Source organism: Paroedura picta, chromosome 8, assembly GCF_049243985.1.
Source record: "Paroedura picta isolate Pp20150507F chromosome 8, Ppicta_v3.0, whole genome shotgun sequence".
Taxonomy (NCBI): Eukaryota; Metazoa; Chordata; class Lepidosauria; order Squamata; family Gekkonidae; genus Paroedura; species Paroedura picta.
In genome coordinates, this window is record NC_135376.1 from 18,376,569 (window position 1) to 18,397,034 (window position 20,466).

Genomic DNA, 20,466 nt, shown 5'->3' on the forward strand with positions numbered 1-20,466 from the left:
TCCAGACATAACTTATGTGGTGCGATTTGTGGCCACAGATGTGATGAGTGATTGATTACATGAGGAGGGGAGGGAAGCCACCTCAGAGACATATAATGTCATAGAATCCACCCTCCAAAGCAAACGTTAACTCCAGGAGAACTGATCTCGGTCTTTTGGCCACCAGCAGGCGGGAACTGGGGGGGGGGGGACTGGGGGGGACAGGACATAGGGTTGCCAGTCTCAGGTTGGGAGACTCCTGGAGATTTGGGGTGGAGCCTGGGAACCCCGGTAGGGAACAACGTCACTGAGTCCACTCTCCAAAACATCCATTTTCTCCAGGGGAGCCGATCTCAGTAGTCTGGAGATGAGCTCAAATGAGTAGCCGTGTTGGTCTGAAGTAGCACAATAAAATCAGAGTCCAGGATCACCTTTAAGACCAACAAAGATTGATTCAAGGCGTGAGCTTTTGAATGGTCTGAGGAAGAGTGCTTGCACTAGAAGGCTCACGCCTCGAGTAAATCTTTGTTGGTCTTAAAGGTGCTACTGGACTCTGATTTTATTGGTGACTAGATATTAAGCCCGCTGTACCCGAAATTCAGCGGGCACTAGCGGGGTGGGTGAGTGGATGGGCAGAAGAAAGAAAGAAAGAAAGAAAGAAAGAAAGAAAGAAAGAAAGAAAGAAAGAAAGAAAGAAAGAAAGAAAGAAAGAAAGAAAGAAAGAATCATAGAGTTGGAAGGGGCCATACTGGCCATCTAGTCCAACCCCCTGCTCAACGCAGGATCAGCCCTAAGCATCCTAAAGCATCCAAGAAAAGTGTGTATCCAACCTTTTCTTGAAGACTGCCAGTGAGGGGGAGCTCACCACCTCCTTAGGCAGCCTATTCCACTGCTGATCTACTCTGACTGTGAAAATCTTTTTCCTGATATCTAGCCTATATCGTTGTACTTGAAGTTTAAACCCATTAATGCGTGTCGGGGGAGAAGGGGAGATGGCAAAGCGGTGGTGGTGAGGTGCTGGCCACGGGGGAAGGCGAGGGGGAGGCGAAGGGCCCCTTGTGCAGGCCAAGCCCCCCCCCCCCCCACATCCTCCAAGGGTCGCATGGCAGGGTAGGGCGGACCGAGCCCTCCTACACAGCGTTTTATTTATACCGCTCCCGTGGGGCGGTGTAAAGATGAACTGTAATTCGCGGGGGGGGGGTCCCCACCATGGGTCCCACCTGGAGGTTAGCATCTCTCTGGCGATCAGTCGTAATTCCCGGAGAGTCCCAGGTCCCACCTGATGGCTGGCACGCCCGCGCACCCAGAAGCGCTGCGGAGCCTTGGGCTCGCCCAGCCAGTTCTCCGCCCGAACCCCCGCGACGGTATCCCAAAGCGACGCGGGCCTCGGAGAGGGGCCGCGCTCCCAGCCGAGCCCCGCGAACCCCAGGCTCGGCACGACGGGGTCTCCAGCTAGCAGCCGCGCAGAAGCAGCCGTGCGCCCTCACCCACACACACCCCACACCCTCCGGTCGGCATTCCGCGGCGGAGCACGCCTCGTAGACTCCCTGGGCGCCGGCGGGCCTTTCACTGCCCGGGAAGCAGCCGGGGCCGGTCCGGATCGGAAGCATGGCGCCAGCGCCGTAGAGGTGGGCGAAGGGCTGGCGAGGGGCTTCCTGCGGGAGGGAGGCGGCTTTATGCACCGCCTTCTCCGCCTGGCGTTTCGGCCCCCTCCCGGGTGGAGATTTCCGGTGCTGCCCAAACGGCTGCGCGGCTGCTGTTTCCTCTGCCTGCAAAGATGCTGCAGTGGGACGATGTGTCCCGTTCCCCCCGGCCAGGCGTGCTGGCAGCTTAGCAGAGAGAGATGCGCGCTTCCAGAGCCGGAGGCCAATGCATGTCGCTGGGGATCTTTCGCGTTGCTATCCTAAGCAGAGTTACGCCCTTCCGGACGCACTGCAAGGAGGAACTGTTGAGGGTTGCATTTTTCCTTTACCGTGCATGCGCCTTGTGTGCTTTTTAAGACAGGGGGTTTTGTTTGGGGGCTTTTTTTCTTCTTTGTTTGGGGGCTTTTTTTCTTCTTCTTCTTCTTTTAATCCAGAAGCTTATTCTTTGAAACCTAACTTCCTCGGACTTGTCATCTTTTCCCGGGTTCCTTCCCCCGTGGAAGAGATGGGCACCAGCCCTTAACCTAACAGGGTACTCTTCTTCCATGGCCAGCAGCGGAGGAAGGAATAATCTCTTGTCTCCATTTGTTATCCTTCTTTTTTTCCCCCTCCCCTCCCAAAATTGCTGCACCAGGCTACAGTGGTTCCATGCGCCCAGGCAACCACCCCTAACAAAGCAGGCAGCCCGTTTTGCGGAGGATGCAGCGGCAGCTCCGTTTGTAGCCGGTCGCCTAGCTCAGAGGAGAAGCAGGAGGAGAGGAAGAAGAAAAAGAGGGCAGAAGCAGCAGCAGCAGAATTCTCTTTCCGAAAACAGTGGCCCAAGACAGGGAGCACAACTGATGTTAATCTCCAGACTGCTTGCCTACCAGGCTACTTGCCTACCTGTCAGTGACTAGGATCAGGTTGGTGGTGGCAGATTAGAGATTACAGAGACAAGGAGAGTGGGTGGGGCCTGCTGGCTATGACTCTACTCAGTACTGGCACTCCACTCAGTTCTCACAGGCCTGTCTGCAGGGAGGAGGTGAGCTAGCGAAGAAAGCTCAAGCATCATTTCCCTTCTATGTGTAATACTCTGAAGGAGCTTTGAGGTGAGGGTCCATCTCCTTTCTTGAGCAGCTGTAAAAACAAAATTATATGTCTACTTTACTTTTAAAAAATGTAAACTAATAAGGGGAGCTTCCAGAATACAGGAAATGGGGCTAGGGGTTCAGAGCATTCTTCCTTTTTTTGCCTTTTGCCTTCCTTTTTTTGCAAAAACTCAAGATGATGTTTTGCCTCTTGAACAGGCATTGATCTGGCATGCATCTCTGAAACCAGGGCACAGCAAAGGCATGTGTAAAAGACACAAGGAAGAACTGGAAGTCGGGAAATTAAATATAGAGGAAAGGATTGTTCCATTTCTGACCACCGGCAGAGTATGTTAAAACAATGGGAATTATTTCCTGGGGGATATGAGATTAGCTGTGTATGATGGACCCGCAGTAATGGGTTTAAAACTATGTGTAGAATTATATCGGCTAGATATTAGGGAAAAACTTTCGGTCAGAATAGTTCAGCAGTGGAATTGGTTGCCTGAGGAGGTGGTGATTTCCCCCTCACTGGCAGTCTTCAAGCAGCAGCTGGACAGATACTTACCCTGGATGCTTGAGGCTGATCCTGCATTGAGCAGCGGGTTCAACTAGATGGCCTGAATGGCCCCTTCCATCTCTATGATTCTATGATCTCATTTGGAAAATAATTATGAGCTCTGTTTTTTGTTTGTAACATGGTTTTCTTTTCTATTTTATAATTCCGAACATGTTTCCTTGGCTTCAGTCTTGTAGGAATTTTGCCCTTAGGTTTCTTTTGACTGACAAGTTAGAATGTGTATTTAATTTTTGTCCTCGGGGTGCACAAAAACTGAGTTATCATAACTGTAGAAAGCAATGGTCCAAAATATTCCGGGTTTTTTTTGTAAAGTGTTCTGAAAGGGAGGAACATCATCCATCCATCTGAAGCTCTGAAAACACATATTCCTTCAAGATAATGATGAGTATTGCAACATTGGGAAGGCAGACTTATTTTGGGATGTTCATTCTGTAGCTCTTTAAGGCCCTCTGTGGTTCAGGATCGGGCCTTGTTTGCATTGTGTGTAGTGCACACAGATCAAGGCTGATTGTGGTGGGCAAACAACAGGGGTTTTTCCTATGAAAAGTATAGAATAATTCAGATGTTAGCTGTGCTGAATAAATGATGACTAGGCAGAATGTTACAGGACAGGTTCTACAGTATAATGTATAACTAGGTAGTAAAGCTTTGGCTGTGTTTTAAGATGCTTGTATAGGCTACAGAAAGTCAACCTCAATGTAGCTGTTTTATTGCAAAGGAATTTCAGAAACGGATGGGAAATTGCTGAATGACGAACTGAAGTTTCCTTTTAAAAATAAATCTCAGTTTGGCTGCCTGAAAACAAGCTAGTAGCCCTGAATTAGAAAGAGCAATCGATTTACCTTATAAATGGAGCTTATATATTTTTTAAAAATTAAACTGCCTGGTTTTCAGGAAAGTACTCCTTTTTAAATCACCCTGCACTTTGCCATTGTTACCTGAATAGAAAATATTCTGAGTTATTGGTATGCTAACACCCAAATAACCTTTCAGATTTATGTGTGCATGCAATAATAAAGGCTTGTTTGTTTGTTTGTTTGTTTAGCTAGCTGAACTGGACAAGGAAGAGCATCTTACAAGAATAAGGACTGGTTGATTGATTTAAATTGTACTTTCCTCTCAGGGCTAGAGCTGTAAAAATATCATAGTTAGAAATGGTGGATTGGAAGAATCATCATGATGCTATTCACAGTTCAGTAAGTGCTGTAGTTCTCGTGAAATATAGGCAGAATTGCCAGCATGATGGGCATGGGTCTAAGGAACAAGTGGTTGGCTTCACATTGAAGTTATTCAGTCTACTCTCCAAAGATGGCCAAGAGGCCTCCAGTTTCTGTCTTGAAAGTTGGGGGGAGGTTGTGGCAAAGTGTTGAGATTTTGTCTGCAGTGACAAATACCAGTGTGATATAATGCTTAGTGTATTGAAGTAGGACTGGGGGGGGGGCACACTTCAAAGGGAGGAATATTTTGGCAGGGAAAACCACAAGAACAATACCACAGCATTTGGGCAGGAAACATCCCAGCAAGCGGGAAAAAGTCAACAGGTGGGAACTTAAAGAGGAAGAGGAAAGCAAAAAAAAAGGGGGAGGATATGCAACCCTTGACCCTAACCCACCCACTTCCCACCTACCCCCCAGTGATTATACAACCCAATTAACTTAATCCTCCCCCCTTCCCTCTACCCCCATCTCAAAGTGATCACCCTGTACCCAACTTCGCAAAGAGGAAGAGGAAAAAAGAGGGAGGAAAGGAGGAGAAGAAGGCTCTCACCCCAAACTACTTCCCCCTCCCCCAAGGATTATACAACCCTTGATTTAACCCACCCTCCCCCCTACACCCCAGGGACTATACAATTAACTTAACCCACCCCGTCCTCCAACCCTCATCTCCTAGTTATCACCCTGTATCCAACTGCACAAAGGGGAAGAGGGGAAAAAGAGGGGGAAAGGAACAGGCTCTCATCCAAAACTACTACCTCCCCAGTGATTATAAAACCCTTACTCCACTCTCCCCCTACCCCGTACTTACCTCCCAGTGACTATACAACCCAGTGACTTAACTCCCCCCCTCCCCCTCATCTTGAAGTGATCACCCTCTACCCAACTGCACAAAGGGGGAAAAAAGAGGCAGGAAAAAAGAGAGGAGAAGAAGGCTTTCACCCAAAACTAATCCCCCCCCCAGTGATGATACAACTCTTTAACTTAACCCACCCTTCCTCCCACCTACCCCCCCAGCGATTATACAACCCAAATTACCCAGGGAGATTTGTGACTGAACAAGCATTTGAAGCTCACCTTTAATCAAAGTCCAACCCTTTGGCATCTCCGCCACACTGCATCATAGAAACAGAATGTTTTAAAGCTTTACTTCACAATAATAGGTACCTAATGGGGAGGGGTGTAATTACAATGAGGATCAAACCTATTGATGATTAACTTTCATTGCCGTTGTTACTTGAGTAAGATCAGAAGAAAATTTGATAGAAGAAATAGAAGTTTTTTGGAAGGGTTACATGCCCAGCCATTGTTGCCAATCTCAGCTGAATCCAAATAAAGCTCTCCTACTTAAGAGCAATGCCTTACCAGTATGATTGTAATGTTATTTAGCATCTTCATAGCACTTTCTGTTTTCAAAGTTACTTGCCGTAATCCTCAGAGTGAGCCTAGAAGACAGGCTAATATGAGTATCCTGTAATCAAGCACTATTATTATAGGATAGATTCAAGTGGGTAGTTGTGTTGGTCTGATGTAGCACAACATAACAAAATCAGAGCCCAGTGATCTGAAAGGTCCCAGTGGACTCTGATTTTGTTTTGTTGTATTATTATAGGAATGAGACAGAAAGTCTGAAATGGTTGCAGAGGATAGACTTGAACCAGTGATCTCCCAAATCTTTCTATTAGCCAGGATGCTGCACCGCTCACGAAACTATACCAATCACTAAATTAAACACACCGCACCTTTTGTGACTGCCAAGGTGCTGCTGTAATTACTCATAAACACACGAAACTATCGTTTACTGAATCAGATCTGCAAGCCATCAAAGTCGGTATGGTTTGCTAACTTACCAGATATTTTAACTGGAGATTCCAGGGACTGAACCTGGGACCTTCTGCATGCCAAGCAGTATCATAATGCTTTCCCTGGGATGAACTAAACTAGCAAAGGAATAAGCCAGCTTTGAAGCTTCACAGGAATTTAGATTAGCCTTGATGTTTTGGTTTTTTAAAACATTGGGTGGAGGTTACTGTTAAGTGGCAGGTTAGAAGCTTTGTGCATATGCAATCAAGATACATCTGAAAACATTTATATCCCAGAAGCTTAAGTCTGTGATTACACTTTCCCCCTGTTGCTCCATGCAAAGCTATGTACGGCAGAATTTATATTAAATTTCAAAAGGACTCTTTCTTCTATCATCAGCTTTCAGATGTTGGCACAAATTCTAGATGGGGACTCACTGATCAAACCCTTAATGTCTACATTTAGGCCCATTATAGACGGCCGCCGAAACGGCGATCTCGGGTCACATGGAAAATGCATAGGGGGAAGAAGCGAAGCAAACCACTTATGCACGGGACGGGACGCAACGGTGGCAAAACCCAGAGTAACCAATTATGCACGCGGCGACCCCGGCACTGCTTCTGGTTGCGCCCCGGTCACCCGGAAGCTGCACTTTCTTCCGCGTTTCGCTAACGCGGCTTTTTCGGCGGCATGCACTGAATCTGTGGCCGATTGCAGCTAGCACCGTGCGTTATCAGTGATTTAAGTCGCCGCCATTCCACCCCGAATGTGCACTATTCCCCCCGTGCATAATGGGCCTTAGGGATGCCACTTAACTGTTGGTAGCAGGAGAAGCCCACTGTTTGCGTTCTCCCCACTGCCCTTGCTCTTCCCAGGGCTGGAAATGATTTCCAGCAGTGTGTGATGTCACATCTGCCCCCAAAATCTGAATGTGACATTAGCACATTGGGGCACACTCTGACTCTTCCAGAAAACTCCATGGCAAAAGCCATGAAGTTTTCCAGAATAATCAGAGTGTTTCCTCACAATCTAACCTCACCTCCAGGTTTCCATCACCAGATGTCATTTCTGCCCCTCAGTCCACCCCTGAGAGATCCCAGAGATGCTAGCCAACTGCAAGCAATCCCTGACTACATTGTGAGAAGCTCCAGCCAAAAAGCCCAGGCAATGGCTATTTTGAAGTATGTAAATTCAAGAGCTCATTTCTGCTCTATCTCAATCAAACCTTTTTCATCAAGCCTGCAAAACAGAGGTATTGAATAATAACCGGCTGAGGCATTGGCACCCATAATTGGCTCTTCCGGGATTTTTTTCTTCATATAGATACATCTTGGGACTGCTGCGAGAGCCTCTCCATACAGCCAGTTCAGGTCAGGTCAGGAGGACAATGGTGGGGTAGTCAAACTGCGGCCCTCCAGATGTCCATGGACTACAATTCCCAGGAGCCCCCTGCCAGCATTTGCTGGCAGGGGCCTCCTGGGAATTGTATTCCATGGACATCTGGAGGGCCGCAGTTTGACTACCCCTGGTGTAGGATGTAAGGGTACTGGTCAAAGTCTCAAACTGGATTGAGATCTAACAAAGCAGCTGCTATTTGCAGAGAAGGGAAAATGCATTTTCCTGGGAGCAAGCCCCACTGCATGGACCTGCATGTTCACCTGCCAGATGCCCCCCCTCTCTCTCCCCCTCCCCCAAACTGAATTGCACATATGAATCAGGAAGGGTCTACTGGTCCCAGCCTGGTGGAACATTCTTATCTGTTGTGATCAGGGCCCTGCAAGACCACAGTGCTTGTAAAACTGTGTTTTTCTATCGGTCTACAATTGAGGTACATCTGATTTCCGCTGGCCTCCCTCCCTGATTCCATCAAGTGAACATGTCTCCTCTCTCTTCAGACAGGGTGCAGACCCGGGCAGACAGAGTTGTATTTTTGTAAAGCTATATTTTGCATTTTATATTCTTAGAATCTATATAATTCAAAGTTAAGATTTTATTTGTAAATTTTAGGAAATGTTGTATATTTTTATTAGTTGCAGCCCGCCCTGAGCCCTTGGGGAGGGAAGGGCTAAAAGTATGATAATCATGACTGATGATAATAATATCCTTCCTCTTTGGAAGGATATTAAGAGTACAAAGAATTGCTTGCAGATGATGCAGTCAGTTTGATTTAATATGGTAATGCTAATTGCGTACCGTTTTATGCTGTGCAGTTTTGTTGCTGGATTACCTTCTGGCCTCTGCCCTGCAGGGCACTGACTGAGTGACAGGATCCCATTACATAGCTTTGTTACTCCCTGTGATGTTAATCCTCCATACAAACAAGGTCCCAGTGTCGATTGTCTTTAATTTGGCAGGTGTTTGGGTTTTGGTGTGTTCTTTTTGGCCATAACTGCAGATTAGAGAACATAAAATGCTTTGCTGAAACTCAGGGGATTATGCACAAAGGCTTTAAAGAGCAGGAAGGTAAAACTAATAAGAACTGCAGACCCCTCGGGAGTAGAGGTGAAGTGAACCCGGCGGGACATTACTGAAGAGACAAGGACAAGCTATGATCCAGGTAAATGGCAGGAATCAGTGGCAGAATAATCTATAAGAAGAAGAAGAAGAAGAGTTGGTTCTTATATGCCGCTTTTCCCTACCCAAAGGAGGCTCAAAGCGGCTTACAGTCGCCTTCCCATTCCTCTCTATATGGAGAAAGCTTGTTTCCACGTACGCATATATAACACAGCCATATTGAAATGCCTTGATGAGCATGCTGCAGGTAAAGATGTGCACTGATGAAATCAGAGATGCTCCCCAATCGCCTTTGAGTGGGTCGTTTCCTCATGGACAAAACACTGAGTTTCTTGTCCTGCTCTAGTCTAGTTGTGAAGAGGCTGGTGACTGCGGGCGGGGGAAACAGTTGCAACCAAAATGGTGCTAATGAAGAAGAAGAAAAGGAGTTGGTTCTTATATGCCGCTTTTTTCTTCCCGAAGGAGTCTCAAAGCGGCTTACAATTGCCTTCCCTTTCTTCTCCCCAGAATGGATATTCTGTGAGGTGGTTGAGGCTGGGAGAAACCTGATATTACTGCTTGGTCAGAACAGCTTTATTAATGCCGTGGTGAGCCCAAGGTCACCCAGCTGGCTGCATGTGGGGAGTGCAGAACTGAACCCAGCTCGCCAGATTAGAAATCCGCATTCCTAACCACTAAACCAAACCGGCTTTGGGCAAAACCTTCAAAAATGTGTATCTTCCGTTCCACACAGCACGCAAAACTGCCTTGACTGTGATTTTTCCAAGGAGATCATTCCAGACCGGGTTTTGAAACAAAGAAAATGGAAAATTAGAGAGGGAGTGATGGTTTTGTATATCCCACCTTTCACTACCTGCAGGAGCCACAAAAAGGCTTACAAACACCTTTCCCTTCCTCTCTCCACAACAGACACCCTTTGTGGTAGGTGGGGCTGAGAGAGCTCTAAGAAACTACTATATGAGAACAGTCCTAAGAGAACTATGGTTAGTCCAAGATCACCCAGGAGACAGCATAGTTTGAGTGTTCAAAAAACCCACCTTCAGTTAACATGAAACAGGACCAAACTCTCTTCATTGGAAGCAGCCTTCATGGAAATGACTTAAATTTTGATTATTCATCATCTATGCTCTTGCTTATCTAGCTTAGAGTACTGGCTCAATTTCTTTTAAAAGCAGCATTGAGGCAATGTATCCGAAGCATCCCTTCCTTGAAGCAAACTTCCTTGAAACTCTTGCTGCTGTGCCAATTTACAAATCCCTTGGGGATTTAAAAAATATCTGTGCCCTGATCTTTCTAGCCCTGGCTAATCTGATGTCATCAGATTTCAGAAGTAAGCAGGGTTAGTATTTCAAAGGGGAGATCACCATGAAATACCAGGGTTGCTCCACAGAGGCAGACAATAAGTCCGCTGCAAGATGTATATAGCAATTGGGGTAAATTCTGAATGTTCTCAAAACGATACGAATTCCAAGCAAAGGGGAAGGCCTAGAGCATTAAGCATAGAGGGAGCGTTCCTGCAATTGAAAAGCCTAAGTTGCATTCCTTCCAGCTGAATTCCAGATCAGGTTCAAGGTATTATTATTATTATTATTATTATTATTATTATTATTATTATTATTATTATTATTATTATTATTATTATTATTATTTCATTTTTAGACTGCCCTTCTCCAAATAGGTCTCAGGGCGGTTTACAACATAAATAGTTAAAACACAATAAAATCCCCATAAAAACCCCAATTAACATCAACAAAAGTTACATATAACATATAAGCGGCGGTTGATACTTACCTTTAAGGCCATTCATCTTCTGGGCCTGGCGTACCTGAGGAAACACCTCTCTGCCTATGTTCCCTTGCAGAGTGCCCCGCACTGCAAATACCAACCAGTTGGTAGTCCCTGGCCTCAAGGAAGTAGGCCTAGCCTCAATCAGGGCCAGGACATTTCCAGTCCATTTTATTTTTTAACGACTGATTTACACCAGCGTTTATTGAGTTTACAAAAAAGGATAAAGAACAAGAAAAGTTATACGGATTACAAAAGTATTAGTTGCTTTGCTATACCGCTAATACAGTTCGAACTATCTAGCTAGATACCGTGTAAGATAGCCCCAATGTTCTTCGAATTCTACAGGTTGATTGAGCTGGTAAATTTTGCCATTTTAGCCAAATCCCTTAGTCCAGGGGTCGTTAACTCCCAGGCCGCAGCCCGGCCACAAAAGCCTCGGCACCAGGTGACCAGTGGCCGCACCACCCTCTCCCCCCGCAGCGAGAAGCTCACCGGGCCTCTTCGGTGACCAATTCGCTTGTGGCCCGGCCAGCTTCTCACTGCGGGGGGTGGAAGAGGGAGACGCGGCCGCCGGTAGGTCTGCGCATGCACACTTGTGCAGAGCTGCCGTGCATGCGCAGCACCTGGTTTGTCTCCCCACCACCACCCCTACAGGTGGTCCCCAGCCTTACAAAGGTTGGGGGCCGCTGCCTTAGTCTTTCAATCCAGTCTGTGATTTTTGGAATATCTTCTTGTTTCCATCGTCTTGTGGCTACCATCCTCACAGCCGTGATCACACAGAAGAAGAAATCTCCTGCTTTTTGCGGCAGATTGCCTGGGATTACACTCAATAGCGTAAATTCAGGACATAATGGAGATTTAACATTTAACATTTCCTCTAAAATAGTATGAATCTTTACCCAAAATTTATTGCTGACATTTCGTGCGTTTAACCGTTTTATTCCGCATTAATTCCTATTCCTCCATTGAGATAGTTCGGCCCAATAAGTGAATCATCCTATGAAACCCCCTGAACAAGCTGGGTTTGGCAAGAATGGATTCTTTTCCCCTTACGGAGCCAAGAAGAGGTGATGGGTCTGTGTGAGCAGAAGCCATCTGTTCTTATCACTGTAGACTGAATGAACTAATCTAAGTGATGATATGGCTCAAGCAAAACGGGAAAATCAGGTTTCGGTTCAAAACAAGGGGAAGCAGCTTTTCAGGTTTCACTTCTCTCCTGCTCAAAGAGAGAGAGAAAATAACCCATGGGAAGAATGTTAAGAATATTAGCAATTTGGGCAAGGAAATGCATTTTCTCCCATACTGATTTAGTACAGTCGTGGTCTTCCACTAGATTTCTGATAAAGGTAGTTTCCCCTCCTCCCTCTGCCACGGAGTTGAACTGCTGATGCCCCATGATCGCTAAATGCTGTCTGCCTTTGCTCACTCCCTCACTTCTCCCTGTCAGACAACTTTACTGGCTGGAAGAATCTGGTGTTTTCTGGACAGGGGGGAATGTACAGAATGAGAGTCGGGATATGTAGCAAGAGCAATGGAAGAGGAAGAGTTATGAAAAGTCCCCCTTTCTACTTCCTGTGTGTATGAAGCTTGTTCCCAACATAGCCATGCTGGGAGCAAGCTAAGAAGCAAACACAGACACACACATGGAGGAAACTATGAGGCAAAATTTATTCTTAGTAATTCGAATCACAGGGCAGGCAGCAGATTTAGAGCCAAATCTAACACATCTTTCCAAATATTTTGTCCCACAAGTGAAAGGCAGCAAAACCAGATGAGTGTCCATTCAGGAGCACCATTAGAGCATGGGTTAAATCTACCCAGTGTGTGATGTATATATGTTGGTATAGCATTCAGTGACCCTTCAAGGAATAGACTATGACTGTTCACGCATGGCGGTGGCAACGCTGGGCCGCCACCAGTTCCTCACGGAGGGGCACCATGCCCCACCTCGTCCTGTGTACACATGGGATTTTATTTATTTATTAAATTTATATACCACCCTCCCCAGAGGCTCAGGGAGCCCCAGCGCACACAGTCTGCCTCATTCTTGTGTGTGTACATGTACAACTTTGGGATTGGAATGGCCTGCTGCCCCTCCCAGGGGCAGCAACATCATTGGGGAGGGGTGCAGGAGTCCCACTGCAGGATGGTGGGATAGCAGCAAGCTAATATCCTGCCATTGTTGGGATGTAGAAATGCTCTGTTTGGCTTTGCAGCACCACAAAGCTGAGCGGGGCATTTAGTGTCCTGCAGGGATACCGTAGGCATGGAAGAGGCTTCAGTAACTACTAAATATATGTTGGAAAGGAACATTTCTGACAACTAGAAGCAAGATAGGTAGGTTCACTGCTTATTCTCCACGCCCAAGAGAGTACTATACTATGCCTGGTTTAATCCTCTGGTACCAGGTGGCTCAGACTTTACTGGCAAGGATCCTGCAAGGGATGTAACTACTTCAAAGAATCCTTGCAATAGCCAACCATTCCTTCTACATACACGTTATATGTTGTCGTGGTTTGGCATGGTTTTTGTTACACAATCTGCCATGTTAATTTTGTGTAACTAACAGTGCACTTCTAAGAATGTTTTTTTTTTCTTGGAAGCCCCATAGAATAGATTCTGACTAGACCTTCTCTCTAAAAGCCCTAAGACTCCATTTGGGTTAAGTTCAGTTTTAGTATGAAGAAACTAGAGAGAACTGCCCTTAGAAAATATTAGTTTCATTAAAAAATTTATTGGGGTTCTAGGTGGAAATTGTGTTGATATACTTTAATCTGCCTTCTGTCCCTGAGGAAAGGAATGCAGATAACGAAATAATTGTTCAAGAAGAGTTGGTTTTTATATCCTGCTTTTCACTACCCAAAAGAGTCTCAAAGCGGCTTATAATCGCCTTCCGTTCCTCTCCCCACAACAGATACACTGTGAGGGAGGTGAGGCTGAGGGAGCCCTGAGAGAGACTGCTCTGTGAAAACAGCTCTAATAGGACTGTGACTAGCCCATGGTCACCTATCTGGCTGCATGCAGAGGAGTGGGGAATCTAACCTGATTTGCTAGATTAGAAGCCACTGCTCTTAAACACTACACCAAGCTGACTCTCCCTCCAAATTGGCTCTCCCAGTTGAGATCTGAATAAAAGTTGCCTTAAACTGAAGTAAGCCATTGGCCCATCAAGATCCATATCATCTACCCAGGTTTCAAGCAGAAGACCTATTGCCTGGTCCTTTTCATGGGAGGTGCCGGGGATTGAACTTGGGACATTCTATGTGCCAAGCAGGTACTGTTTTCTTAAGATAGGCCTGCGATCATACACAAACTGGTTAAATGAGAAAGTGTAAACAGGGCTGTGGTTCCTTGCATTTTGATTCGGTGTTAGTGTGCTTTCGCAAATGGTTCTAGAAGCCCAACAGCTGTAAAAAAAAAATTTAATTCGTGTTCCTAAATAATGTATGCTGAATTACATTATTCCACCATGTTTTTACAACTTGGTATGTTTCCAAATTTAAAAAGTCCCTGGGCAGAAAAAGCTGCCTGTCAGGTCATTAAATGCAGTGAGATGTGTCAAGAGCCTCCAGAGGAAATCTGTAAGTGGTGGCTGATTCAGCACTTAGGGTTCTTTGAGTCCAAATCCAAAGACTGCTGTGCCCAAATCTTCCAAGATTGTTTCTGCGTAGCATTCAGTGACCTGCATAAAAGTCCTCTTGAAATGTACAACACCATTGAAACCATCTTTTCCACTGGGGAAAATAGGGGGGCCCCCCCAAAAAAATGCTTTCCTGAGGAACAAAGGACCTGCATGTGCAAAAGCCCCAGAGAAGTCAGATTGGCTGCAACATTTTTAATGGTGAGAGAGGGCCCCTTTCATCCTCACCACAACAGATCCAGCTGTGAATTTTGGCACACACATGAAGCTGCCTTATCCTGAATCTGATGTTTGGTCCAGCAAGGTCGGTATCACTAACTCACACTGGTAGCAGCTCTCCTCCCTCCTGAGACTCAAGTCATATCACCTGCTAGCCAATCCCATTTTTAAAACAATGCTGGAAATACCAAAGATTGGACCAGGGACCTTCTGCATGCCAAGCAGAGCCACAACCCCTCCCAGCTAGTGAATCCAACCCAGGAAACGCTCCATCTACAGACACCATTTCTCTAAACCAGGAGTGAGCAAACTGTGGCTCTCCAGATGTCCATGGACCACAATTCCCATGAGGAGCTCATGGGAATTGTAGTCCATGGACCTCTGGAGGGCCACAGTTTGCCCACCCCTGCTCTAAACAGTGTTCGTTTGGAATAGCAAGTGCTTCCAGGCAGCTATGTTAGAATCATAGAATCATAGAGTTGGAAGGGGCCATCCAGGCCATCTAGTCCAACCCCCTGCTCAACGCAGGACTAGCCCTAAGCATCCAAGAAAAGTGTGTATCCAACCTTTGCTTGAAGACTGACAGTGAGGGGGAGCTCACCACCTCCTTAGGCAGCCTATTCCACTGCTGAACTACTCTGACTGTGAAAAACTTTTTCCTGATATCTAGTCTATATCGTTGTACTTGAAGTTTAAACCCATTACTGCGTGTCCTCTCCTCTGCAGCCAGCAGAAACAGCATCCTGCCCTGTTCCAATGGGAGGTCTCTCCATCTTGGGTAGGGCCAGAAGTCTCCATTGCTCATTTTATCTTCCCCTTGATTACCTTGGCTTGCCCTGTTTCATATAATATGCTGATAAACCTCAGCCTGGACAATCCACCTTAGCAAATAAAATATGAACTCACTGAGATTGCAGCCCTGCTTTCATTGAGGGGCACAACTCATACAACCTGGGTTTAAGTGTGCCATGGAGCATGACACAAACTCTCCACAGACACTCCAGGGCTTGTCTCTCTTCTGTCAACTTTCTGAGATATAATGTGTAACTTTTCCTGCCTTCAGGTTTGGCTAACTGCCCCAGACAGCCCGGAGCCTGATTACTTTGGCTGAGGTTACCTTGATATTGTGTTACTTGGTACAATACATTTATTTCTTTGGAAGAATCCCCCTCCTCTGCTACTTTTCATAGAGACTCAAAACAGGTTGCAATAAATAAGGAATTTCTGAGGTAAACTGATAGCTCAAAGACTCAGGCTGCTTTGTCTTCATTATATTCCTTCTTTTTCTTCAGGCGCAACTGCATGTGATGGTGCCTTTGAGTCCAACGTGGGGAACAAGCTGCCATTTTAAGGCTGGGAGTGGTTCTTTTTTTAAAAGGGGGGCTGATGGGTGAGCTTCCCCCAGCTGAAGAGGGTTGAAAATGGCACTGGGGAAGACAGTAATTTCAACAGCAGTAGAGGAGAAGAAATGAAAACGCCTCCATCACCTCTAACTGTTCTCTCATCATCTGGCCAGTGTGGGGTAGTGGTTAAGAACAGCAAACTCTAATCTGGAGAACTGGGTCTGATTTCCCACTCCTTCACATGAAGCCTGCTGGGTGATCTTGGGCCAGTCACAGTTCTCCCAGAACAGAAAATTCCAAGTCTTAAACTAGAAGAAGAGTGGGTTTTTATACCCCTCTTTTCACTTCCTGAAGGAGTCTCAAAGCGGCTTCCCATTGTCTTCCCTTCCCACAAGAGACACCCTGTGAGGTAGGTGGGGCTGGGAGATTTCTGAAAGAACTGCTCAGTAAGAACAGCTCGAACAGGACCCAGCTGGCTGCACATGGAGGAGCAGGGTATCAAACCCAGCACACCAGATTAGAGGCTACCACTCTTAACCACAACACTAAACTGATGAGTCATTTCCATGACACCATCACATTAAGTCGAGCCACACAGGATTTCTCTACCAGCCTTGTTTTATTTGAATTGACATGGATTCTATGAGTTCTTACAGTTTTTTTTATTATTCTATCCAGGGCTGGCCTCAATATACCCAAAGTTGGGGCAATTGGCAGGACCAGGGGCTTCTGCCAGGGCTCGCTACTGTAACCCCCCTGACTTGCTAGCACTCCATGCTCCCAGATACTTTCCTTGTTAGTACTATTGGGAAAGGGGCTACAAGCAAGAAGCTATGAGCATTGATGGTGGGAGGGCTCACAGGCAGGCATGGGAGGGAGGGACACAAAGTGAAGTAGGAGGCACGTGGATGGATGTAAAAGGAGGTATATAAAGAGGATCTGGGATGAGCAGAGAAGGGGAGGTCGACCCGGGTGGTTCTCTGTCCAGGGCCCCCCAAAACCTGGAACCAGCCCTGCTCCCGGACTTCCGAAAAGAAACTTAAGAGCTTTCTCCATTTTATCCTCATGACATCCTTTAAGGTAGTTCAGTTTTGTTCAGGGCTCCCAGGAGCAAGAACAAGTCAACTGACAACTGCTTTGTTTCCAGATGGAATGCTCTTTGATTCCTTCAATTTGAATGAGCACGCATACCAAGGAATATTCAGATCAAGTTTTTTTTTAATCTACCATATTTAGATGAAGTTTTTAAAAACTTTCATAGTCATCTATTCTGTAACCACTATGTTCTATAACAACTATGTTTAAAGCAAAAGACAAAAAAGAGAAGGGGGGAAAGACCATAAAGAATGCCTACTGCTTGTTATCTGACAGTGATTCTCTTTCTTCTATTACAATTAAGATTTCCCAGAGCTCCTCTGACCCAGCAATGGACCTCAAGCGAGTGAAGGATTACATCTTTTGGCTATATTATCAGTATCTTCTGCTCTCCTGCAGTTATGTCCTTGAGCCCTGGGAACAATATATGTTCCACATGATCATAATCACAGTGGTAGCCATGATGGTGTACACGGCTTACGTCTTCATCCCCATCCACGTCCGCCTGGCTTTTGAGTTCTTCTCACAGTTATTTGGAAGCCAACCAGAAAGCACTGTTTCACTCATCAGCTGAACCTACCAGCACCAAAGTAACTTTTGCATCCCGTCGGGAAAAATTGCAGTCTTCCTCATCTTGGTCTCCTTCATGTCTGAGAAGCCAGTCTGAAAGATACATGTGTGTTTGTATGTCCACAAATGCCACGTCCACTTAACCAAAAGGGGCTGTCGTTGGTCTGCCTACAGGCTGGCTTGTTCTCTTTGAAATGCAGCAACACTTTCTATCCTGAAAAAGGAATACAACCCTTCTGGACTGAGTTGCTTTGCTAAATCCATGGGGATTGCATTCCGTGTATGGCAGGTCTCCGATCTAACGCCTTCAAAATCTGTTTCCCTTATCCTGTTTCTTTACCCTTAAGTTTGCATGAGTCTTGTGCAATTATTTTGCATCCGTCTTTCGCAGGGCAATCCTAAGTAATGTTATACCGATTAAGTCAATGGGCTACAAAGAATGAAACTCTGCCTAGCACTGTGAATACGCATGTTCATTTTTAGCAGCATCCGAATTTTTGACTGTTTTTGTGAAGGTATAAACAGAACCTGGTCACAATTTCTACATTTTAAACATTCCTTGTAAAAATGCAGTGTTACGCTTTTCAACTTTTTTTTTTTACTTTGCACCAAGCAGAAGGAAATAAAAATTAGAAATAACATGGTGGCAAGCTTATAGCTAAACATCTATAAAAAGATTTCTAAATATCTAAAAATATGTGCGTGCATAAGGTCATAAGGTCCTCTGTTCACTGGATTATTGGAGGTGGGCATTTATATATCTACTGCAAGCTTTCTCAACCAGGGTTTTGTGAAACCCTGGGGTTTCTTGATGGCCCTGGAAAGATTTCCTGAATAGGTGGGAGTTAAATAATGTTTAATACATTTTTAACTGTGTTAAACATTTATCGGGTGACATGATCACACATGGTCATGTTGATCTACCCCCCCCCTCCGAAAATGGCCAATGATTGGCCACGAGGGGGTGGAGAGGGGACGAGCCCTGAGTATACAGCTATGCTTCCTAACCATATTCCGCACAATCAGGGCATTTCTGGGGTTTCTTGAAACCTGAAGAATATTTCATGGGCTTCTCAGTGGTAAAAATGCTGGGGAAGGCTGAAACTAGCATTTTAATATAAGCCTTCTAACAACAGTGAGGACCTGGAGGACATATACGTGGATTATCAGCTAGTCTTCAGGAGACAGCCAAATCCTCCATATTCAATTAATATTCTAATACGGAATTGGTGTCAGGGGTTTCTCCGTCCCCTCAAAATCAAATAACTAGGCAGGCTTGGGGTGTCTAAGACACACAAGCAATTAGACTGTTTATTTAGTCCTTTACTAAAAACACACAGTGGTGTCCAGGAGATCCTAAACATGATTTTTTGGCTGAATAAGTCACAGCTTAACATCCACAGTAGCCAACAAGTATCAAATGCAGAGCCATAACTTGATTCTTTGGCAAAACAAGGCCATGTGGTTCCGTATTCTGTTCATTACTTGCTTCGTTCTTGTGATATTTTATTTGTTCCTGAATATTTGTTACCTGCATCATTCTTGTTTCATGTAAACTGCCCTGAGCCTTTGGGGAGGGCAGTATATAAATACAGTAATAATAACAATGTGTTTTTCTCAGTTCTTATTGTAAGATTACTATCCTGGAAATATCTTCTTGAATACTCTGGACTTAAATTCCATGTCTGGGTGCAGGAATGGAAAATATATAGGGTTTGGCATGTTCATTTATGACAGTGTGATTTTTATGGAGAGGCTGGATATGTGCGTGGATTGGGGAGGGTGGGAAGCAATTGCAATAATAGGTTTCCTCCCCACACACCTCAAAAATCTCTTGTATTTTTAAAGGAATGTTCAGAACTATACTTGATGTTTACAGTGTGTTTTTAGAGTGGTGTTAACTTTACTTAATGCCAAAAATGCTATCAATCTGTACCAGGTGAGGGCAAATAAAGCTATACGCTTGGTTCTGTTATAATACTGTAGAAGTAATATCCTAATCATTGCAGAGGCTCTATGTGCATTTATATGGAGGATTCACTGCTTTCGGCTTTGTTCAACAAATCAAAGGCAATTTCTTGCTAAATTGATGCACTTGATTGCTTTTTTATTTTTAAGGAAGCGCCAATGCAAACTTTTATCTAAAGGAAATGTGAATGCCAAAGAGCAAGACTGCTTGCACACATGGTTGATATACTTCTCACAGCTCATACAACTACCAGTGGACGCCCTTGTAAAGCAGGGGTAGTCAACCTATGGTCCTCCAGATGTCCATGGACTACAATTCCCATGAGCCCCTGCCAGCATTTGTAGTCCATGGACATCTGGAGGTCCACAGGTTGACTACCCCTGTTGTAAAGAATCAAGTGTAAATACCTCTCAGTGTTCTCATAATTACATGCTATATGAAGGCATTCTCTGTTTCTATGCAGGTTGCACAAGTCTCTGTGTTTTTTATTATTATTGTAAAGCGAACGTTGCAGTTTCTGTCATAAGCTAAGACATGTCTTGAAGATTTAGAAGATCTGAACATGTATGCTGTTCTGCAGAAACCAAAATAAATTCTGATTACTTAAAACGAGTCTGCGTATGATTTTCCAGGGTCTGCAGTTCCTTGGTCCACATGCAAAGTGTAAAGGAGGTGAAACTAGGGTTGTCACCTCTGGGTTGGGAAATACCTGGAGAGTTTGGGGATGGAGCCAGGAGTGGACAGGATCTGGGGTGGGGAGGAACTTCAATGAAGTATAATGCTATGGAGTCCACCTTCCAAAGCATCCTTTTTCTTTAGGGAAACTCATCTTGGTGTTCGCATTGAGCTCTCTTTCTGTCTTCTGGAGTGTTTGCTACTCCACCCAATTTGGCATCATCTGCAAATTTAATGAGGAGTCCCTCCACCTCCTCATCCAGATCACTGATAAAAATGTCAAAAAGCTCCGGACCCAGTACTGAGCCCTGTGGCACACCGCACATTACTCACTGCTTGTTGACTAGCAGTTGAATGACTCAACCAG

The 20,466-nt window shown here is 45.3% G+C and overlaps 1 protein-coding gene across 4 annotated transcripts; it reads left to right on the forward strand.

Annotated features, from left to right (window-relative positions):
- Positions 1–1,322: 1,322 nt before the first annotated feature.
- On the forward strand, positions 1,323–20,033 carry SPTSSB (serine palmitoyltransferase small subunit B). Of its 4 annotated transcripts, none has more exons than XM_077348517.1 (2): positions 1,323–1,607; positions 17,190–20,033. In XM_077348517.1, exon 2 carries the CDS (start codon positions 17,217–17,219, stop codon positions 17,457–17,459), a length of 243 nt encoding a protein of 80 aa, XP_077204632.1. In that variant the 5' UTR covers positions 1,323–1,607; positions 17,190–17,216; the 3' UTR covers positions 17,460–20,033. The 4 variants fall into 4 exon arrangements, with proteins under 4 accessions (XP_077204632.1, XP_077204631.1, XP_077204630.1 ...); XM_077348516.1 differs by lacking the exon at positions 1,323–1,607 and adding an exon at positions 1,745–2,524; XM_077348515.1 differs by lacking the exon at positions 1,323–1,607 and adding an exon at positions 2,563–2,710.
- Positions 20,034–20,466: the final 433 nt, after the last annotated feature.